This window comes from Mauremys reevesii, linkage group 13 (assembly GCF_016161935.1).
Source record: "Mauremys reevesii isolate NIE-2019 linkage group 13, ASM1616193v1, whole genome shotgun sequence".
Taxonomy (NCBI): domain Eukaryota; kingdom Metazoa; phylum Chordata; order Testudines; family Geoemydidae; genus Mauremys; species Mauremys reevesii.
In genome coordinates this window covers 16,064,944-16,088,979 of record NC_052635.1, presented here as the reverse complement: position 1 = coordinate 16,088,979, position 24,036 = coordinate 16,064,944, and the positions used below count along the sequence as shown (strand labels likewise).

The following is a 24,036-nucleotide window of genomic DNA, read 5'->3' as shown; positions in this document are numbered from 1 at the left end:
TATACACAATGACTCCAAGATCTCTTTCTTGAACGGTAACAGATAATTTTGATGCCATCATTTTATATGTATAGTTGGGATTAGGTTTTCCAATGTGCATTACTTTGCATTTATCAAAATTGAATTTCATCTGCCGTTTTGTTTCCCAGTCAACCAGTTTTAAGAGATCCTTTTGTAGCTCTTCGCAGTCTGCCTGAAATTAACTATTTTGAGTAGTTTTGTATCATCTTCAAATTTTGGCACCTCACTGTTTACTCCTTTTTCCAGATCATTTATGAATATGATGACTAGGACTGGGCCCAGTACAGACCCCTGGGGGACACCACTATTTACCTCTCTGCATTCTGAAAACTGACCATTTATTCTGACCCTTTGTTTCCTATCTTTTAACCAGTTACTAATCCATGAAAGGATCTTTCCTTCTCAAGCTTGCTTTCTCTCTGTCTGGCCAAAATTGTCTTTAATCCGCAGTGGAACATCTTGAACAGAGAGATTTAAGACTACCTCACCATCAGACTATCCCGCTGCCCAATGATGAGGGCACCCACCACATAAGTAGCAGATATGCTTCAAATCCTTTCTCCCCATGAAGCAAAGAGGGAAACTGACCTGCAGTCTCCTCTATCCCAGGTGAGTACGCTACCTACTGGGCTAACAGTTATGAGGGAGGCCATCTTCCTCCTTCTCGCATCATGGCTCAGGCTCCATTGGTGAGGTAGGCAGAGGAACAGCTATCTTTCACAGGTCAGGAATCACTCTGGGGTTTAGGAACCCGGACACCAAGATGGTGGCTGCAGTGCACATGCCCCGAGGCTGAAACATAGGCACCCGGGGATATTTCATTGCAACAGCTTAGATACCAAGGGAGTTTAGGTGCTACAGAGTTTCGCAGCAGCTAAACAAGAGTTTTGTGATTCCCAGGGGTGCCTAAATGTGGGACTGAGGCACCTAAAGTGGCAGATAGGTCCCTAAATCCCTTTGTGAATCCAAGCCAGGAAAACTAACTCCTTCTACTGCATTTAGGTTTGAAATAGTCACAGTGCCGCTCAGGTCCAGGCTCAGATTTTCTGTCCTTCTTGAACACGAGCAAAACAGAGAAATGGTTTTAAAACTTCTTGGTGGAGGAGGAAACAATCTGCTGGATCTCCTCCCGAATCCTCTCCTTGTTGTTGGATACGTTCATCTTTGCTCTTTTGAGGAGTTCTTTGACATCATCCTCTTTGTAGGAAAACTGAAAGGTGGAATATCTCTCTCTGAAGTCATGTATTTTATCTAGAAATAAAAGGGGTGAGAAGTGCCAAAGAGAGGAAAACAGTGGTACTGTTTTACACTTTTACAGATTCCAGAAGCATAGATTCCAGGTATCTAAAGAGGCAGGGGAACAACATGGCCAACTCCTGAGGTTTTCATAGAATCATAGAAATGTCAGGCTGAAAGGACCTCGAGAGGTCACTAAGTCCAGCTTCTTGTGCTGAGGCAGGACCAAGTGAACCTACATCATCCCTGACAGGTGTTTGTCCAAGCTGCTCCTAAAATCTTCTGATGGTGAACCCACTACATCCCTTGGAAGCTAATCCAGAGTGTAACTACCCTTAGCCTTAGAGAGGCTTTTTTTCTTCAAAAATACCATGTGACCAGATAACAAGCGAAGTTATCATAGACAATAAAGGGGAAGGGATTCAGATCTGGATAAGTAAAGAAAAGTCACAGATTTTCTGGCAAATTTGAATGTATTCAAATCAGCAGGGCCTATTGCTATTCACCCAAGGGCACTGAAGGAATTAGCTGAAGAAAACTTGGAGCCACTAGCAACAACATTTGCAAACTGATGCAGGGTTTCTTAAACAGGGGTCACCGCTTGTGTAGGGAAAGACCTTGGCGGGCTGGGCCAGTGCGTTTACCTGCCCCGTCCGCAGGTCCAGCCAATTGTGGCTCCCACTGGCTGTGGATCGCTGCTACGGGCCAATGGGAGTTGCTGGAAGCAGTGCAGGCCGAGGGACTTACTGGCCGCTGCTTCCAGCAGCTCCCATTGGCCCAGAGCAGCGATCCACGGCCAGTGGGAGCCGCAATCGGCCAGACTTGCAGATGGGGCAGGTAAACATACCAGTCCAGCCACCAGGGGCTTTCCCTACAGAAACGGCGACCCCTGTTTCAGAAACCCTGAATTAATGGATAACAGGAGAGGTCCCGGAAGACTGTAGGAGGGCTAACCTAGTGCCCATCTTTGTAAAAGAAAGGAATCTTTTAAGCAACAATCAATGCCACCCTGAAAGGGGTAGAAAAATGTTATTTTTGTCTTTCAGAAAATCAGAAAAAGCTAATACCAGCTACAGAACAACCTATTACAAAAACAAATAAAAGTTAAAAAAAAACATACTGCAATAGCTATGGAATGTACTAAAATGCAGATATTTAGAACATAAGATGTTTTGGGTAATATCAGAGAATATTAAGGTTTTAATACATATGTTAAAGCAAAGAAAAAGATAATTGTTTAATACCTATCAATATAACTGGATGCAGTATGTCTCCAGTACGGTAAGACAAAATTTGTTAAGTGAAGAAATTGTTGTTAAAATTGCACACCAACAGGCTCTGGAAGCAAAGATATGGAAAGTTAGCCCACTCCACAGATTGCACCTGGGATCCTTCTGGCTACCTCAAACCTCAAGCCAGTGGGCTGGGGAGGAAGGGAATCTATTGGACACTAGAGGTTGTACCAAGTGGACTCCTCAAAAGTGGGTATGCTTATCCATGCCTGTTGCTCCAAAGCCCTGTAGTAAAGACATCTCACTAGGATCCTATATGTGGGATAAAATTAATAATTAGACCAAAGTATTGTATAACGGGCAATGTGTGTGTTAATTTTGGAAAGAAGTGTTTGAAAAGGATAAAAGTGTTAGCAACCCACCAGTAGACAAATGTACATGTAATGTAAGTACTGTGTTTACCAATAATCACATTTACTATTTGCCACAACCAAAAAGTCTCAGCTTACTGTAAGCACTGATTTAGCTGAGTTCTCTATCAGTCTTGGCATTGAATGGCAAACAGTTACCAATTATCTGTTTAAAAAGGTAAAAAGGTAACATAGTTCCTAAAAACAAACAAACAAAACAATGTGGGAAACAGAAACAATCATATTATCTGGATGGTCTCCCACAACTACTGGCATACTAATGTTACTACCCCTAATTGTTTTTGGTTTTAAATTGTATGTGTTTAATTGAAATGTTTAAAATATGCTGGTGGATAAAACAAATGTATGCAAAGCTAGAGCCCACAGGCCCAAATCACCTCCCAGTATTTTACTACATAAGAAGTGACACTGGCGATTGATAATCTTAGTGTCAAAAGGGGGATATGTAGGAGCTGGACTTTATAATGTATAATTTGATTTCATCCTGCCAGCCACCCTTTTTGAATAGCAGAAAGAAATGACCCTCTGGGACTATAAGATTCTGTTTTCCCATATTCATTACAAATTGGGCCCTCTCTAACTCTTTGTTTTAAGATTTAGGTAGTAAGAGACAGGATTCTCTATTGTGTCTATGTTAAGTAAATTAGAGAAACATTGAAGGCCTGGGTCTCAATGTAAATTGTCTTGGTTATTAATTGTAAAACTTAGCAAGGTTTAATTTGCAATGCCTTTTTGCTCGATATAAAATACTACTGTTTGTATTCTCAATCTGTTTGTGTGAATGAGGAATGAATGCATCAGGAAAAGATAAGGTGTGAAGGCCATTGTTATAGCCAGAGTCAAGGAAAGAAGCAAAAAGACTTAAAGAGTACCAAAGAATCATCAGGCACTGCTTACTACCCAGACAGCTGTAAACTGTCTGGCATCCGCAGCATGAATACATGCTTTGCCGTGTAAGAATGCACCACCCCCAGTGAACCAATCATCACCTCAGGACCACGCAGAGTCAATTTTGACTCCAGAAGATGACGTAGAGGAACAGCCTGCAATACCTTACAATCTACGTTCTCGTAAGGGTTGTCAGAAGCAGATGACGACCTAAAGCAAGGCCCAAGAAAAAGCAGTAGTGAGCCTAGCGCCTGCTGCCTGGTGGACATAAAACTGTGACTACAGTTCCCTCAGTTGAGGTTGTCAGAACCAGAAGGGCCCTGCCTCCAACATGCGCCTCTCGTGGTGCCTGTTCCTCGGCTGTTGGTGTCTGAAGGTCTGGGGAGTCCACAATGACAATTCTTTTATCCAGCAGTAAGTGTGGATAGCTCAGACCCTTAATATTTCTAAATGCTGGGTCTGCAGCCACATCCCAGCCCACTCTCAAACTGATGTTCCTGTCCTGGCTATCCCACTCAATTCCCCAGACCTCACTGGAGGACCTTGTCCGTTTAACACAATATGGAACAGTAATGACACCTGGGAAGAGACTATTGGCAGTTCCTTTAACCCACTTGGGGGAGTAATACACCAGGCCAAAAAAAAAAGGCTCCTGAGGTTAAAAGAAGTAGTTAAAATAATGGCAAATAAAACTGGAGAAAGTTTAAGAGCCCTGGCCAAAGAAACAGGGGCAATCTGACAGGTGGCCTCCAAAACTGTCAGGCATTGTACATAGTGCTGGCGGCCAAAGGAGGGACCTGTGCTCTCATTGGAAAACAATATTGTGTGTTTATACCTGACGATACCAATGAGGTAATAGATCACGCTAGCCACTTAGAACAAATCGCATATCTTCCCCATGAAGAGCCAAGTTCTTTATGGAAGTGGCTAAGTATTCTCTGGCATAGGAAACTGGTTGTTTCAGGGAGCCCTGACTATCCTGTTTGGAATCCTAATAATTTTTGTATGTTTTCAGTTAGTCTCCTGTTGTACCCAAAATTGTGTAAGGCATGCCACTCAGGTGACTGCCCCAGAACAGAGTGCTAATATGATGATTTTGAATATTGCTGATGAACAAAGAGATAAAGAACGGTTAATACGTGGAACCCAGTAAAATTTTGGTCATGGCGTGAGCTTGACCAAAAGGAGGGATTGTGAAAGTAGAATGAATTATATTGTAAAAATAAGAATGGATTAAAGAAATGTTGTATGTACCTTTAAGCAGAAATAAGAAATGTTGAAATACAGGTGCCAGGAAAAGAAACATTAGGCATAAACAATGGTGCTAATGGCGAAACATTAACAGAAGATGGGTAATAATTAGTAAGGAAATAAGATATGCATGCCTAGCCCAGGTAAACTTATCTGATTCTGCTTCCTTTGTTATCATGCTAAGTTCTCACCCTTTATCTGTATAAATAAGATAGTTTGTGTTTTGCATGGCGCTCACATTATCTGGGTGTTATTAGCAGAGCGCTGTGCTAATAAAACAGAGTGGTCTGACAAACTGTGAGTCCTGAGTCTAACTTTGACACAGGCAACTATAGACCAGTCAGCCTGACTTTGATGCTTGGGAAGCTACTAGAAGAATGTATACCTGCAGGACAAAGAGGTGATCACTAGCAGCCAGCCTAGGTTTATCAAGAACAAATAATGCCAAACTAGTTTGATTTCCTTCTTTGACAGGGTAACTGATTTGGTGGATGAGGAAATGCGGTGGACATAATATACCTGGATTTCAGCAGGACTTTTGACACAGTACCACATAACATTCTGATAAGTAAGCGGAAGAAATGCAGGCTTGACAGAACTACCATTAAGTGGATACATAATTGGTTAAATAACAGAAACAAGGAGTAACTATTAATGGAATAGTGTGGGATTGGAGGGAGACCTTCAGTGGGGTTCCACAGGGCTCTGTTCTGGGTCTGGTGCTGTTTAATATCTTTATTAATGACCAGGATGTAGGAAGAAAGAGCATACTGATGAAGTTTGCAGAGTACGCAAAGCTAGGGGGGTTGCCAAAATGTTGGAGGATAGAGATAAAATTTAGAGGGATCTAGACAAATTGGAGCACTGGATTATAGGTAACAAAAATAAATTAAACATAGACAGTTGTAAGGTGCTACATTTAGAGAGAAAAATTAAAAGAACAAGTATAGAGTGGAGGGCAGATATGGGAGTTGTGGTGGATCACAACCTCAACATGAGTCAGTAATGTGATGCTGTTGCAAAATAAGCAAATGCAATTTTAGTTTGCACTAACAGAGGCACAGCATGCAAGTCAGAGGTGATAATGCCACTCTGCTTGGTGCTGGGTAGGTCTCAGCTGGAGCATTGTGTCCAGTTTTGGTCACCAATGTATAGAAGGGATATAGAGAAACTGGAAATGATCCATAGTTGACTGACAAAGATGATCAAAGGGATGGAATGCACGCCGTATGAGCAAAGGCTGAAGGAGCTCGGTATGTTTAGTTTGGAAAAGAGGAAATTAAGGGGAGACAAGATGGGGCATGACAAGAGGCAATGGGTTCAAACTACAGCAGAGCAGATTTAGATTAAATCTCAGGAAAATCTTTCTAACAGTACGAAGAGTAGGAAAATGGAACAGACTGCCTAGGGAGGTCGTGAAAGCTCCTTCCCTGGAGGTTTTCAAAAGGAGGCGGATAGCCATCTACCCTGGATGTTTTAGACACATCAAATCCTGCATCTTGGCAGGGGTTTAGACTAGAATCATAGAATATCAGGGTTGGAAGGGATCTCAGGAGGTCATCTAGTCCAACCCCTGCTCAAAGCAGGACCAATTCCCAACTAAATCATCCCAGCCAGGGCTTTGTCAAGCCTGACCTTAAAAACCTCTAAGGAAGGAGATTCCACCACCTCCATAGGTAACCCATTCCAGTGCTTCACCACCCTCCTAGTAAAAAAGTTTTTCCTAATATCCAACCTAAACCTCCCCCACTGCAACTTGAGACCATTACTCCTTGTTCTGTCATCTGGTACCACTGAAAACAGTCTAGATCCATTCTCTTTGGAACCCCCTTTCAGGTAGTTGAAAGCAGCTATCAAATCCCCTCTCATTCTTCTCTTCTGCAGACTAAACAATCCCAGTTCCTTCAGCCTCTCCTCATAAGTCATGTGCTCCAGCTTCCTTATCATTTTGGTTGCCCTCCGTTGGACTCTTTCCAATTTTTTCACATCCTTCTTGTAGTGTGGGGCCCAAAACTGGACACAGTACTCCAGATGAGGTCTCACCAATGCCGAACAGAGGGGAATGACCATGTCCCTCGATCTGCTGGCAATGCCCCTACTTATACATCCCAAAATGCTGTTAGCCTTCATGGCAACAGGGCACACTGTTGACTAATATAGATGACCCTTGTGGTCCCTTCTAACCCTATGATTCTATTATTCTAATAGTGAACCTAAATCTCCTTTGCTGCAGATTAAGCCCATGACTTCTTGTCCTATCTTCAGTGGACCTGGAGAAATATTGATCACCATCCTATTTATAAAAGTCCTTAACATATTTTAAGACTGTTGTCAGGTCCCCCTTCAATCTGATTGTGAGTCTCACAATATTTCTTTTTCTTTTCCTTGAAGCTTCAGCTCCTGCAGACAAGGGGTTATGTGAGGATTTCAGCTTGTATTTATATTTTTAAAAGTAAGTTTCCAGTCTGTAGGTTTCAGAGTAAAACCTGAAATTGTGACACTAATGCCCTGTGAAGGCTCAGAAACCAGCAAACAAATTGAAATAACAAAACACTTATTGTTTTGTTAAAAAAATCATGATTTTAAGCCCATCTCATGCCTCTAATGCAGTCTATCTATCTATCTATCTATCTATCTATCTATCTATCTATCTATCTATCTATCTATCCCTATACACTGGTGTGATGCAGTGTGTAGACCTCACAAGCCCAATGTGGGCCAATGATGTTACTTGGCTGCATCTGGAGGCAGAGCCAAACTTAACTGAAGTTGGGCAGAGAGCTGGGAGGCAGGAGATTCAGAGAAGAAGGGGGCTGCAAGGAGGACCTCTCTCTGCGTTAGGCAGTGGAGAGACAATGGAAGAGAGTTGGCCCATGGGACTGTCCCCTGAGTGTGGAAATCTGGCAAGAGGCTGTGAGACAAAGCAGCCACTGGAACAGAGCAGGCTCCAGTACTAAGCCCTGATCAAAGGGCAGGATTTGGAGAACCAGGGAGAGAGCCCTGGGAGTTGCTCAGAGGAGGAACAAAGCAGCAGGGAAGGATGAGAGGCCAAGCCTGAGGAGGGTGGAAATTGGTTTGAGTTTATCCTTTTATCTTGGGATTTTTGTGAGGGGATTCCAGGGGAGACCACAGGCCCTGAATCAAGGCTGAACCTAGAGAAGTTGTGGAAGGAGAAGGCCTGTGAAAGGCCACCGTAAAAGGAAGCCCAGGGAGGCAACAGCAGCAGAAGCCTGAAGAAGCAGACCTAGGGTTGCCAACTTTCTAATCACACAAAACTGAACATCCCTGCCCCTCCCCGTCCCTGAGGCCCCAGCCCTTCGCTGAGACCCTGCCCCCACTTGCTCCATCCCCCCTCCCTCCATCACTCCCTCTCCTCCACCCTCACTCACATTCACCAGGCTGGGGCCGGGGGTTGGGTTGTGAGGGCTGTGGGTGAGGGCTTTGGGTATGCGCTCTGGGGTGGGGCCAGGAATGAGGGGTTTGGGGTGCGGGAAGGGCTTCTAGCCTGGGGAAGGGTGTTGGGGTGCAGCGGGGGTACCACCTCTGGTCTGGGTGTGCGGGTTCCGGGTGGGGCCAGAAATGAGGGGTTCGGGGTGTGGGAGAGGGCACAGGGATGGGGCAGGGGATTGGGGCATGAGGGGGGTGAGGACTCCAGGTGGGGGTGCAGGCTCCGGGGTGGGGCTGGGGATGAAGGGTTTGGTGTGGAGGAAGGGATTCTGGATTCAGAGTGCAGGAGGGTGTGAGGGCTGTGGCTGGGGGTGTGGGCTTTGGGGCAGGGCCAGGGATGAGGGGTTTGGGGTATAGGAGGGGACTGGGGCAGGGTGTTGGGATGTTGGGGAAGGTGCGAGCTCTGGGAGGGAGTTTGGGTGCTGGAGGAGACTCCGGGCTGGGGTAGAGGTGGTTGGGATGCGGGAGAGGCTTCAGGGTGCGGGGTCCCGTAGGCACTTACCTCGGCTCCCGGGAAGTGGCCGCCAGGTCCCTGCCACTTCTAGATGCACAGGCAGCCAGGGCGGCTCCATGCGCTGCCCTCGCACATGCAGGCGCTGTCCCCGCAGCTCCCAGTGGTCATGGTTCCCAGACCTGGTTCTCGAAACAGGGGCAGCATGTGGAGCCTCCCTGGCCACCTTGCGTCTAAGGGCTGCAGTGACCTGGGCAGCCGCTTCTGGGAGCCACACGGAGCTAGGTCAGGCAAGGAGCCTGCCTTAGCCCTGGGCCCCCTGCTGCGCTGCCAACCAGAGCTGCCAGGGTCCCAGGGCCAGGGTTCCCCTACCAGACACTGGAGAAAGTGGCTTGAAGTTGTTGAGAAGGGGACAAGGATGACTGGAAGCCATGGGGCAAGGTTGGCCAAGGTCCCTAGGACTCAGATTTGGTGCCAGAGATGTGATATAAGAACAATTGCATTTTATTTGTCAGACCCTTGTACCTGAAAGGGGTGGATTTACATTGTGACCTGGCTGGAGGGACATGTCCTGGGAAAAGGTGGTCCACCAGCATAGGCGCCAACTCCGTCAGTACTCCGGGGCTGGAGCACTCACAGGGAAAAATGTACAGGGTGCTCCACAGCCACTGGCAGCCAAGCTCCCCCGTCCTTGCCTCCTTCTCCTCCCCCATCAAGCATGCCACATTCCCACTCCCCCTGTCTCAGCGCTTCCCCCACCTCAGCTGCTATGCCACCCCCTTGTGGCAGCACTTAGGACTTTCTGGGAGGGAGGGAGAAGAGCAGGGATGTGGCACACTCAGGGGAGGAGGTGTTGAAGAGTTGGGGGGGTGGGGACTTGGGAGAAGGAGGTGGAATGGGGGGGGGGCGAGGCAGGGCCAGGGTCGAGCACCCACCAGGCAGAGGGGAAGTCAGTGCCTATGTCCACCAGAGCCACCATCAGCTGGGGGCTGTTGATGGGGAGAGAGCTGCTATGCCACACCTGGCCACAAGGAGGTGCTCTACTGGTGAGTTCTCCTTTCCAACTCTTTCAGTTTATCTATTTTATTTCCCTTCCCTTTGAAAACTAGGGAAAATGCAGAGTAATCTGCCAGCTACCTTTGTTTGCTGGGCAGCTGTAAGGTTGATGGGAGATCCTTTTGAGCAGCTCAGCTAACAAGTAGCAGATGAAATTCCTTCTTCCCCTCAGGCAAAGCGGGGACTTGAAGCAGGGCCATCCACATCCTCAGTGACTGCTGTAACCCTGCACTAATAGTCGTGAGAGAGGGCCTCCCTCCCCTGCATTTGTTGGAGCACACGTGCAGGGCCCGATCCAGCAGGCAGCAGAGGCTTCTGGAGGCCTGGGAGTGGGCTGCAGTGAACATGTCCAGAGACTGAAACAGGCACTGAGAGAACTTTCCTGCAAAAAACTTAAGCACTGAGCAAATTTAGGCATCTACGGTGTCTGGTGGCAGTGGAGCAGTTTTGTGATTTGAGTGTGATTGTGATGTGAAAATCTGAGTTTTGTGATTCCCAGTGAGGCCATATATCCTAACATTTCATTGGGTAAACCGGCAATGAGGTGCCTAAGTCTCTTTATGAATCTAGCCTGTAGGGTTTTAGAAGAGGTATACAATTAAGTTACCTGGAAAATTTTCCTTGTTGAAGAGTGGGAAGTGCATGACGGTGGGAACATCCTTCCCTTTGAAGATGTAGCAACTGGAGGGGGTATCTGTGTCCTTCAGCTTTTCTGGGTCTATCTTGGGAAATGGGATGTTATTTGCCTCACAGTACTCGGCAGTCTTCTTGATGGTCTGGGAAGGAGGGAAAAGTGATTTTAAATAAATAAATAAATAAATAAAGTACCATCTCCATTAATAAAATGTGATGCCACTAATATGTCCAGACTAGAGAGTTAAAAATATTCCTAACCTATGGGATGGAAACATTCCAAAGAGCCTTTAAGGAACTGACAAATAGAGGGCCTCCAATGGAAACCACACATGACCCTGTTCCTATGTCTGTGTAGTCAAAATCTTTGTGTAACAATGCATAGTCTGTGGCTGAGCTTTTCAAAACATCCTAAGGGCTATGGATGCCCAGTTCACATTGAAATTAGTCCCTTAGATGGCCTTGAAAACCTCAACCCAAGGTAACAAGCAGGAATCCAACCCAGACATTCAGCTTCAAAAGCACCAGTGGTGTTATATTTTTGTTTGTTTTTACAAATTCAAAAAAATCTCTGTCTGTGGCCACTAGAGGGAGACAATATTACATATGAAACATTGGTGATATGTGAGGCTGAGTTTAGTGAGCTTGCAAAGTTCTAATTGGCTTATTGGAACTCAGTTAACATTTCTTTTGACCCCATCTCCTCCTGCTAGAGCACTCTTGTTTCTGTAGGCACTAATAGAAATAAGAAGTGCTCAAACCTATTGATTACCATTCTGGTCATCAGATAGGATTGTGAAACACACAAAGGCACACCTTTGAAGTAAGCAGTTTCCATTTTGTACACTGAGTGAAACTGAACTTCAAGGAATTTCCTCTTCTTTCATGACATCCAAAGGGAAAGAGAGGTCACATTGAGTCGGCTCATAATCAATCACACTCCCTTATCCCAAACACAAGCAACCTTGGCAGAGAATAATGTAGATATTCCCAGTATATCCTATACATCCACACATTTCAAATTGTGATCCACATAGCACCTTCAGGGAATCCAAGTTACTGCTGCTAACTACAGTGTAACCTCATTGCATCATGGGTCAAGTCCTGAATATTTGTGCAGTGCCCTGGGCAATGGATTTTTAATCCTGAATGGGGCTTTGGGTGACATCACAATAAATAACAATGGTTACCTTGAAAGGATCCTTATTGCTGAAGTCAAAGGAAAGGATCAGTTTCACTTTCCTCTCCGGACGCAGAACAAGGGGGTAGGCGGAATTTATGCCAATGCCCGCATCGATCAAGTTGATGACTTCATCCTTATCCAAGCCAGTGGATTTAGCATCACCTGTGAAAGTGCATCCAAGTATTATTTTAGGCTGTGATTTTTCCAGTGGATCACAGTGAGGTAGGTGCCCAAATCTTCCTGAATTCCATGTGAATTGTCAAAGGTGCCTAAGCTGGCAGATAAACTCCTAGTGTGATTGCCTAAGGCACTTAACCAGGTTAGGCACTGTCAGGAGTACGGACCTGCAGCTAGCCTGCTTACATGCTAACTTAACCTCTTCGCAGTCTAATGAGCACAGCTGGGCCCCCACTGAGCCACCTGATTAGCCCAAACACCCGACTGGCTGTTGGGATCTGCAGACCTGTTCTTATGACCAGTGGCAGGGCACTGGCTGCTCAAAGCATTCACCCGTGGCTGTGAGAGTTCCTGCTCCTACCCTGTCCTCAGCCTTGTGCCCAACTTGCCTTGCTGCAGGTAACTGGCTCTGATTCCTGGCCTTTGATTCTGGCTCTGACCCTCGGCTCTGATTCCAGCTAGTGGTGCCTGCTGTAACCACTAGGCCTGACTCCTGTTCTAACTGTTATGCGTGACCGCCCCCATCCTCGTCACTGACAGGCACCTAATTCCAATTAAAATTAGTGGGAGTTAGGTGCCTAACCTGCTGTGTGCTTCTGTAATTACCACTAGGGGCAGACTTGCAAAGGTGGGTCGGTGCCGAAGGATACAGAGATGCCCAGTGAGGTTTTCAAAAGTGCCCAGGTCCCAGAATGTTAAAGCTATTTAGGTGCTGTTGTGCTTGGTGCCTAACAGATTTAGGAGACTAAATCTCAGTTTTAAAAAGGTATTTAGGCACTGCAGAGCCAAAAGCTCATTGACAGTCCACAGTCCTAAATCAGTCACATGTTGTGATGTTGAGTAAAGCAACATCTAAATACATTTAACAATCTGGGCCTGGGTGGCTAACTCCCATTAACCTCAGATGTCTGTCCATATCTTTAGGCACCAAAATCTTGCCCTTAGTCACTTTGAAAACCTCAGCTTTAATCTTGAGAAATTAGCCTCTAAACTGTCTCAGTATCACATGGGCATCAACCATGAACACATATTCAATCCAGCATTTTATAAGTATTCATTTTAGGAGAATCCTGGATGACTTATAAAGAAGTTCTGCATTTGCTTTGACACTAGCTCACAACAGAGTGGGGCAACCACAGCAACAATTCATTAACAATCATGTATTCAAAAAAAGCCCCACATTCCCTTCAGTTGCATTTAGTCCCTATTATTTACTTCTCATGAACACTCAAAAAGTCAACTAGAGCTAGTCAAAAACTGAAAAAAAAATTCTTCCACCTCCCAAAAACCATTGACATTTCAAAGTTGTTTCATTCCACAGGGATGGAAGCTGATTCATTTTATGTTTTTCATGAACAACAATGACAGAGATTTCAATCCAATAATTTCCCAGAAAATTTTGATACATTTTTTTCTGTGAAAAAGTTGAGTTTAGAAAATGGCCATTTTCTACTCACAATTGAAATATAATTTGAGAAATGTTGACCAGCTTCAGAGAGCATCTCATGCTTTACAGATAATTGTGGACTCCTTGTAATATCCTTCTAATAAAGCCTTGTAAAGTATGTTTCCACACTGGCTCTCAAATAGCCATGAGTGGATAATGCAAATTAAAAAATATTCAAAAAAGTTTGTTGGAACAAAACACAGAAATTCCCTTTTTACTGCTACTTTTATGCTCCCTCGTGCACAAGAATGTTTGTAGGTCTGTGATAATTGTCATAGTCCTCAACATTCTCCCTCTGTGATCTTGACAAAGTCATTTCTCATTTTTGTATCTCTGTTCTCCATTGGTTCAAAGGGAATAATAAGAGGTCTCTGGTTAGAAGGAAATTTTTAGCTGTCGTGGGGTACTATGGCAATAGGGATTACTAAATACAGAATTTGTGATAATTTTCATGACACTATCTTCAAAGTTCTTTATTGGCTATAGTACAGTCATCCCCTCCCATGCCCACCCCTCTGCTGCCCCTAGTGCCCATTATACTGTATCACCTTCCCTTCCCAACACCCAACATCTGCCACCCCCTACTGCCTATTATACAGTATAGCGCCCCTTCCCCACCCCCACCCCCTGCTGCCCTTAGTGCCCATTATACAATATAGCCAACACCTCTCCATCCCCGCCCTCTGCCGCCTCTAGTGCCCATTATACAGTGTAGCTGCTCCTTCCCTACCCACATCCTCTGCTGCCCTTAGTGCCCATTATACTTGAAGGCCATTGGTCTGAGCCAGTATGGCCGTTCTTATGTTCTCACCTGCTGCTGCTCCCTGCAGCCTATTATACAACACAACTGCCCTTTTCTCATTCCTTTCTGTTTAATATATTCACTGCCAAAACAGAACCTTGAAAAAGAGAGCAATTCACTCCATGGATGTACATACATGTGGAAAGGACAATTCAAATGCATTTTACTTACGACATTTGTACAGAAAGTTATGGGTGCTCCCCCATCTCCAGTGGAAGATACAGATACAGATTTTCCAAAACAATTTACATGCACTCGATACACTTCCTGTTAGGGAAAATAAATAAATAAATGAAAATAAAAATTGAAAATAAGTAAAAACAAATAACTAGAGGAAATCTGTAGACATGTTCTTCCTTTTTTTCCCTCTCAGTTGTTAGTAGGTGTGAGTAGGGACAGAGATGAGTATTTGTTGATCCAAAGGCACTGAGGTAGCGTAGTGCCCCTTGCAGAATAATTTCAGTAAAAACAGAGGGGATCTTCCCCTGGGGCTGCAGGACTCAGAAGAACAGGGTGTGCCTGTCTGGTATTCTAGCTCCCAGACCAACTGCCAGAACATCATGATGCAAGTTCTCCTACATGCTGGGCCATTAGGAGTGGTTGTATCCCCCACTGAAAATGGAAGTTTCTTTGCATTTACACAGGCATAAATCAGGAGCAGCTCTATTATGACAGGACATGGAATAAGGATGGAGTGTGAGGAGAGAGCAGCACATGTGCATGGAACAAGTGGGTTATGGAGTGAATGGGCGGGAGTGAAGAGTGGCTGAAATTAGTAGGCAGCAGGTTTAATACAAACAAAAGGAAATAGTTTTTGCACACAATTAACCTGTGGAACTCATTGCCATGGAATGTTGTGATGGTCAAAATACAAATGACATAAAAAAGCCAACTAGATAAGCTCATGGAAGATAGGCTAAATATCAGGGGTGTAAGCACGTGCTTGGTGTAACCCTAAACCTCTACCTGCCAGAAGCCTGGAGGGAAAATCAGGGGTGGATCTAACCTAAAGATGTAGATAGGTGCCCAGTGGGATTTTCAAAAGTGCCTAGGAAAGTTAGGAGTAGCAAATGAATTGTAAAAACAGGTGAGATTTGTTGATTTGAGGATATTAACTTTGTATATTTTGAATGTGATGTTGACAGTTTGCATTTTAACCATTTATAAAGCTTTAACTTGCTGACTCTCTGCATCTGCTGCCATTAAATTATAGTTTCTTTCCCCATAATTTTCCACAGCTGTGAAAATTTAAAGCAATTAAAAATCGGAAAAAAATAAAAACCATATTGTGACCAAGCCAAATTCAAAAATCTAAATCACTGGGAATAGACACCATTAAATTAGGCTTGAATAAAGACTGGGAGTGGATGGGTCATTACACAAACTAGAACTATTCCCCTTACTGTTACTCACACCTTTTTGTCAATTGTTGGAAATGGGCTATCCTGATTATCACTACAAAAGTTTTTTTTCTCCAGCTGACAATAGCCAACCTTAACTGATTACACTTGTTATAGTTGGTATGGCAACACCCGTTTTTTCATGTTTTCCGTGTTTCATATATTCCTACTGTGTTTTCCACTGCATGCATCCGATTAAGTGTGTTTTAGCCCACGAAAGCTTATGTTTAAATAAATTTGCTAGTCTCTCAGGTGCCACAAGTACTCCTCGCTCTTTTTACCAGAAGAGTTGTCAGAACTCTCTTGGTTTCCCCCTTAAAATGATGGGGAGTGAGGGGAAGGAAGAGTTGAAACACTTGGAATGATGAATTATGCAGAAAAATTGTTAAATTACGAATGTTCTTCCTTTTAGGACACACCTGGTTCTTTGCTCCCACCTCTGGAGCAATAATTCAGAAAGTCAAGAGGCTGGCTTTCTTTGAAAAGCCCCATCTAAGTGACAAAAGATTTCTATAAAACTTGCCTCCATGTTCTGTTTCAAAAATCCTGCCGAATTCAGCACACTCTTCCATTCTTGCTGACAAGGTCTTTGAACTCCAGGTGTCGCTCATTTCACAGCACTTCTGGTAGGAATTCTTGCCCTTGTGTTCTGCTTAAATAATGGGTGAAATTAGGTTAGATTTGGGACAAGCTTTAGATGTGTTCAGGGGCACAGGGATTCTCAAAGGGGGGCAAAGGCAGTTTCAGTGCCCAGCTTCCATGGAGGATTTGGGGTGTTAACTCCCTTAGGCCCTTTTGAAAACCTCAGCCTGTGTGTACTGGAACAGCCCTGGGCATTTGTGAAAATATTGTTATGTTGTCATGGAACCAAAGCAGGCATCAATTCATTCACCTGGTAACTGGGATTACCTAAGGTGCCTAAGGAAGTCAACTTTAGACCCATTTGAAAATCCCATTTTAAATGATTAGGCACAGGGACAGGTGGTAAATCTAGTCCCGCTGGTCCACTTGCCTTTCAGGACTTCCTTCAGCTTCTCAAAGACTCCCTTGCAGTCTTCCCCAGCTGAGGCATGACTGTGAAACTCCAGGAGGAGGAGGGCACTCCGACAATGTGCACAAGTGCAATGAGTACCTGGGAGGAAAGAGAACATAATGTGGGCAGCAGGCAGCTGTTTATCCTGTGAGCCCCCAGATGTGGAGAGAGGAAAGACTCATGTCCTCAGTGCCCAAAGTCTCTTGAAAGCAGGGATGCAATGGCCAGTGTAGGGTCAGACACCTGGCTACTGAATCTGTTTGTACCTGGTGTCCTAGAACATCAGGCCACACTTCAGTAGAAGGAGTGTAATGGTTAGAATTCACCTTCCACTGACACCTAGCTTACGATGTGAGCTACCTGGGGATGACCAGGACTCCTCAAATTTTATTTATGTATTTATTTTTTTTATTGAAAATGACTGTTCATCCAAACTGGAATTTTGGTTAAAAAGAACTGGTTTTCAGATGAAAAACTGAAAACACAAATTTTGATTAAAATAATCCATTGATATATTCCAAGGCCAGAAGAGACCATGGCAGTCAACTAGTCTGACCTCTTGTGTAACACAATAAACTTTATTCACTGGTTTGGTTTCACATAAATTATTTTGTTTTATTATTTTTTTTAACTTTGAAAATGAGCATTTTTTCTCTCATACATTTTACCAAAAACTGAAATGTTTTACCATATCCAGCTTTTGAAAACTGAATTAAAAATCAGTCTCAGTTTTGGTTTATTGTCTGAACCTTCCCCAACTTCTTGCAGAAAACACTTTTCAATGTGTTCTAGTGCTGATGTGAAAACAACTTGAGCCCTGTAGAGATAAATGCACATGCCAGGTAGAAGTGTATTCCCTATGGATTTCACCCTATAGATTTAGGATTTAGGTACCCAACTTCTATTGAAACTGAATGGAAGTCAGGTATCTAATTCCATTAGGCTCATTTAAAAAAATCCCACCATTGATGCTGAAGTTATTCATCAGCATCTTGAAGAACTGGAGCTACAATTACCAAGCAAACCTCAGGGAGGTAGGAACTTAACTTCCATTACATTTTATATTCTTTTGAAAATCCCATCATTAAAGAATAGACTGTCATGTGGCATGGCAGAGCTGGGGGAGGGGGAGGGGTGGTAGTTAATAATGGCTGTGAATGACAATCTGTATATCCAGTGTGACAGACCCAGGCCAGTGGGGTACAGGAGTCTGGTAGAGGGCAAATATACTGGTCACTGGATGAGTAGTTTTCTGTTCCCTGAGTGACCAGAGCAGGGGCTGCACTAGAGTAATCAGGAACCTGCTAGAACCAATTAAGGCAGATAGGCTGATTAGATCACCTGCAGCCAATCAAGGCAGGCTAATCAAGGCACCTGGGTTTAAAAAGGAGCTCACTCCAGTCAGGCGAGGGGGAGCCAGAGGAGAGGAAGTGTGAGTGAGGAGCTGGGAGCAAGAGGCGCAAGGAGCTGAGAGTGAGAGGGTGTGGTGCTGGAGGACTAAGGAGTACAAGTGTTATCAGACACCAGGAGGAAGGTCCTGTGGTGAGGATAAAGAAGGTGTTTGGAGGAGGCCATGGGGAAGTAACCCAGGGAGTTGTAGCTGTCATGCAGCTGTTACAGGAGGCACTATAGACAGCTGTAATCCACAGGGCCCTGGGCTGGAACCCGGAGTAGAGGGCGGGCCCGGGTTCCCCCCAAACCTCCCAACTCCTGATCAGACACAGGAGAAGTTGACCCGGACTGTGGGGAAGATCACTGAGGTGAGCAAATCTGAAGCACAGGACCCACCAAGGTAGAGGAGGAACTTTGTCACACCAGCTATATAATGACTTACCTCCTCCAAGTGGAGGCATGGCCATTTCTGATGTGTTTTCTGCAAGAAACAATCAAACCACCAGTTAGAATTATGTAGTTACTGATTCTCTGGCCTCCTAACACCCAGAGCCTGTCCCCACCAGCCTGTCCGAAATTCAAACATTAGCAGCATTTTTCTCATCTGTCAACCTGAGTCCATCAGCCCCCTCTTTGGTCCCACCCTGCAACACCTTCTTCCATGAATCTGAAACATCTTCAGTACCTAGCACAACTCCACCAAGACCAACTCTTAACAGAATGTTGGGGTCACAATGGGTGACATTCCCATGTGGTGCAGGATTGCAATGGAACAAGGAGCCCACAAGAAACTCCTTTCAGCCATGCTGCCAAACCCACAATCATGGGTTTCTCCATAGGTGCAAACAGAGAAGGATGGGGATATTCACCACACATACTGAAATGTCAACCAGTTTCAGCTTTGAGCTGCTTCTTGCTGACTAAATTCTGAGGAGGCCTTTTGGGCATTCTAGGATAAATGCAACCACCACTGCTTAGCATCACCCAGCTGGTCCTGGACCTATAGAGGTAAAGGAAAGTTCACCTCTATCTGTCAGGCAGTTGAGACAGAGAAGTAACTACAAGAAACTCTGTTCCTTGCAGGGGGTTGTCTAATTTAACTGAATTGAACTGGGTTAAGCCCCGTATCGGAGAGGTGAATCAGGCCCAGAGATCCGAGGAATACAATACCCACATCTTCCATGTGTAGGCATGTCCGTTTCTGACAGCTGTCTTAGAAGAAATAATACAAAAGCTCATTAGGACTATATAGTTAGCTCCTCTCTGGCTTCCAACCACCCACAGCTGGCTCTGTGCAGTCTGCTCCATATTCAAGCACTAAAATTATCTTCCTCACTTGTCAGCCTGACCCCCACAATGCACACTTTCATCCCTCTCTAAATGTCCTTCTTGTATCAACTTCAAACACCCTCTGTACCTGGAACAACTCCACCCAGCCAATTCTTAGCAGAGGTTTAGGGTTATAAAAGGTGATATTCCCATGTGGCGAGGGATTGTAATGGCACAAGGACACCAACAGAAATGCCTCTTCAGAAAACACTGCCAAACCTGAAGTCACTGGATTTTCCACAGGTACAATCAGATAAGGGTAGGGAACATTTCCCACTCAGGCTCAAATGAAAATGAGTTTGGGGTTTGAGCCACCTCATGCTGACTTTGCTCTGAGGAGGCCATTTGGGCCCACTGGGATAAGTCCACCTACCAGTGAAAAGCTTAAAATATACTGGTTCTTGTAGACCTCCCATGAGAAGCAAACCAACACCTCATTAGTATTCTATAATTATCACCTCTATGACACTTAACTCACACAGCCAGTCAAAAAAATCAGTCATCCTCCCCATCCACCTGAGTAGTTCAGCACAAAAACATAAGAATGGCCATACTGGATCAAACCATCAAACTGGACACAGTACTCCAGATGAGGCCTCACCAATGTCGAATAGAGGGGAATGATCACATCCCTCGATCTCCTGGCAATGCCTCTACTTATACAGCCCAAAATGCCGTTAGCCTTCTTGGCAACAAGGGCACACTGTTGACTCATATCCAGCTTCTCGTCCACTTTAACCCCTAGGTCCTTTTCTGCAGAACTTCTTCCTAGTCATTCAGTCCCTAGTCTGTAACAGTGAATGGGATTTTTCCATCCTAAGTGCAGGACTCTGCACTTGTCCTTGTTGAACCTCATCAGGTTTCTTTTGGCCTAATCCTCTAATTTGTCTAGGTCCCTCTGTATCCTATCCCTACCCTCCAGCGTATCAACCATTCCTCCCAGTTTAGTGTCATCTGCAGACTTGCTGAGAGTGCATTCCACGCCATCCTCCAGATCATTAATGAAGATATTGAACAAAACCGGTCCCAGGACCAACCCTTGGGGCACTCCACTTGAAACCGGCTGCCAACTAGACATGGAGCCATTGATCACTACCCGTTGAACCCGACGATCTAGCCAGCTTTCTATCCACCTTATAGTCCAATCATCCAGCCCATACTTCTTTAACTTGCTGGCAAGAATACTGTGGGAGAGCATATCAAAAGCTTTGCTAAAGTCAAGGAATAACACATCCACTGCTTTCCCCTCATCCACAGAGCCAGTTATCTCCTCATAGAAGGCAATTAGGTTAGTCAGGCATGGCTTGCCCTTGGTGAATCCATGCTGACTGTTCCTGATCACTTTTCTCTCCTCTAAGTGCTTCAGAATTGTTTCCTTGAGGACCTGCTTCATGAGTTTTCCAGGGACTGAGATGAGGCTGACTGGCCTGTAGTTCCCCGGATCCTCCTCCTTCCCTTTTTTAAAGATGGGCACTACAGTAACCTTTTTTCCAGTCATCCGGGACATCCCCCATTTGCCATGAGTTTTCAAAGATAATGGCCAATGGCTCTGCAATCACATCCACCAACTCCTTTAGCATTCTCGGATGCAGCGCATCCGGCCCCATAGACTTGTGCTCGTCCAGTTTTTCTAAATAGTCCCAAACCACTTCTTTCTCCACAGAGGGCTGGTCACCTTCTCCCCATACTGTGTTGCCCAGTGCAGCAGTCTGGGAGCTGACCTTGTTTGTGAATACAGAGGCAAAGAAATCATTGAGTACATTAGCTTTTTCCACATCCTCTGTCACTAGGTTCCCTCCCTCATTCAGTAAGGGGCCCACGCTTTCCTTGACTTTCTTCTTGTTGCTAACATACCTGAAGAAACCCTTCTTGTTACTCTTAACATCTCTTGCTAGCTGCAACTCCAAGTGTGATTTGGCCTTCCTGATTTCACTCCTGCATGCCTGAGCAATATTTTTATACTCCTTCCTGGTCATTTGTCCAATCTTCCACTTCTTGTAAGCTTCTTTTTTGCATTTAAGATCAGCAAGGATTTCACTGTTGAGCCAAGCTGGTCGCCTGCCATATTTACTATTCTTCCTACACATCAGGACGTTTTTTTCCTGCAACTTCAGTAAGGATTCTTTAAAATACAGCCAGCTCTCCTGGACTCCTTTCCCCCTCATGTTATTTTCCCATGGGATCCTGCCCATCATCTCCCCGAGGGAGTCAAAGTCTGCTTTTCGGAAATCCAGGGTCCGTATTCTGCTGCTCTCCTTTTTTCCTTGTGTCAGGATCCTGAACTCGACCATATCATGGTCACTGCCTCCCAGGTTCCCATCCACTTTTGCTTCTCCTATTAACTCTTCTCTGGCAGAAGAACTGTTGCTGTTTTCCTCATCTATGATGCGGGGGGGGCTGTACTGCAGCCGTAGCTTCTCATAGTGGTGCAGATCAGAAATAGCTCATTCATATCAGTGAAGTCATGGCAGGATAAACCCAATGTGAGTTTTAAGAAGAACTGGCCCTTGGTTCCAGAAATAGAATGACTCACCTGCTCCACCTACTGCATACTGATGTTCTCCTCGCAGTCCTCCGGAAAATATTTGAAGAACAAGCTCTGAAAACAGAAAAGAAAACACATGAATTATGAGTCATTTCACAAAGTTAAGGTCACTAACCATATCATCTAGGACTGTGGGTTTTAACCTGTAGTCCATGGATCCTAGGGGTCTGCAGACCATGTCTAAGGGGTCCACAAAAGGTTGTCATTACCATAAAATAGTGGTTTTCAACCTATGGTCTGTGGACCCCTTGGGGTCTGCAGATTTTGTCTAAGATTTCCGAAGCTCCTCTATTTGAAAATTTTTAGACACCTGCAGATTTAAAAAAAATGGGATTGATAACCACTGAGCTAGGAAATCAAAATTCAGTTACAAGGTATTGAATATCTGTCACCCAGGGTTTTTAAAGAGCAGTCATTTTTTTTTCTTTAAGGTTTGAGGTTTTCTTAACTCTAGACATCAGGGACATGTTTTGGTCTGATCTGCATTAGTGTAACTCAGAAGGATAGTGGGTAAGGAACAGAAATTCTAGCCTGTGGGAAACTTTGGAGATTCTGAAATTTGTTTTCATCTCAAATTGATTCAAAAAGTAAAAAGTTCAAAATATCTTGAAGGATTGAAATTGTGAAATATTTCAATTCAGAATTATCAAAATGACCGCACTAAATGTTTCCTTTGAACAACTAGTGAAGCATTATAAGGTAACAAAAATAAGACCTATAAATATATAATATAAAATATAAGTTAATATATGATATTTTTAGCTAGCTAGTTAAAAAAATATAAAAGTTGAAACCAAATGAAATAATAAAATTGAAAAAAAATGATAAAGTCAAAACAAAATACTCCATTTTGATTTTGTAGCATTTTGAAAATTTTCCATCAAAAATTTTATCAGAATCAACATATTTCCACAAAACTTTTGATTATCACAAAGCAGGATTTTCTGGTGGAAAACATTTAGTCAAAATGTTTGAACTGGCTCTATTCAAAAGTAACTCTGCTGTTTTCACTGGAATTATTCCTGATTCATGGTACTGTAAATGAAGACACAATTTGTCACTGTGTAAAATCAGCCTGAAACCAGAATCAAACCTTAGATTTTATCATTATCTAGGTTTTATAATCTAGGCATTATCTGATCATTATTTTTCTTTTTTTAAACACCACCACAAATATTAAGGCCAGTATTGAGCATTTGCTTCCCTTTAAAATCATCAGTAACTAATCAACTAGTTTCGGATTTCCCTGATACCTCCGTACAGTGGGCCCGATGTCACTTACACTGGTGTGAAGTAAGGGGAATTCCACTGACTGCTAATCATTTGCTCCTGATTTATACAGGTGTAAGTGAGGCCAGAATTTGCCTAAGAGCTTGGCTACACTTGAGAGTTGCAGCGCTGGTGGAGGCTTTCCAGCGCTGCAACTTAGTAACTGTCCACACCTGCAAGGCACATCCAGTGCTGCAACTCCCTGGCTGCAGCGCTGGCTGAACACCTGGTCTGCTTGGGGTGTAGCGAGTGCAGTGCTGGTGATCCAGCGCTGCTCATCAAGTGTGGACACACACCAGTGCTGTTATTGGCCTCCAGGGTATTAGCAGATATCCCAGAATGCTTTTAACTAAATTACTCTCTTTGTTTTGTTATGCAGCCTCTCTTTGTTTTGTTGTGAACTCGGAGCTCCGGAGCTCCGGTGCTCCGGGAGCTGCTTATCTAAAAACCAAACACAGCTCCTGTTTGCTGTGATCAATCTGTACCTGACTGTGAACAATCAAATGAGATAACCCCTGTGAATGAGGCAGGCAGGGAGTGAGTGTTTGCTTGACAGAGAAACAGCGGGGGCAGAGGGAAGAAAGGGAGTCCGTTGGATGCAGGCTGTTTGCAGTTAAGAGTTAAGGCTAAGGGGTCAGGAACATTTTCTGATTTTGCAAGGCAGGAAGCTAACACACAGTGTTGGCTCCAAAAATCCACTCTCTCTCTCTCCCCCACTCCCTGTCACACTACACCCCACCCCACCCCCCTCTTTTGAAAAGCACGTTGCTGCCACTTGAACGCTGGGATAGCTGCCCATAATGCATCACTCCC

At 44.4% G+C, this 24,036-nt stretch overlaps 1 protein-coding gene across 1 annotated transcript in view; it reads right to left on the bottom strand.

Annotated features, from left to right (window-relative positions):
- Positions 1 to 335: 335 nt before the first annotated feature.
- Positions 336 to 24,036, bottom strand: part of LOC120380338 (cytosolic phospholipase A2 gamma-like) — a 42,215-nt gene continuing 18,514 nt past the window's right edge. The window contains exons 8-15 of the mRNA XM_039497973.1: positions 21,943 to 22,008; positions 18,523 to 18,561; positions 16,668 to 16,787; positions 16,179 to 16,304; positions 14,427 to 14,522; positions 11,837 to 11,991; positions 10,621 to 10,789; positions 336 to 1,272 (exon numbers count right to left, since the gene is read on the bottom strand). Of these exons, the coding sequence (XP_039353907.1) occupies positions 1,106 to 1,272; positions 10,621 to 10,789; positions 11,837 to 11,991; positions 14,427 to 14,522; positions 16,179 to 16,304; positions 16,668 to 16,787; positions 18,523 to 18,561; positions 21,943 to 22,008 (938 nt within the window). The 3' untranslated portion in view covers positions 336 to 1,105. The remainder of the gene's footprint in view (positions 1,273 to 10,620; positions 10,790 to 11,836; positions 11,992 to 14,426; positions 14,523 to 16,178; positions 16,305 to 16,667; positions 16,788 to 18,522; positions 18,562 to 21,942; positions 22,009 to 24,036) is intronic.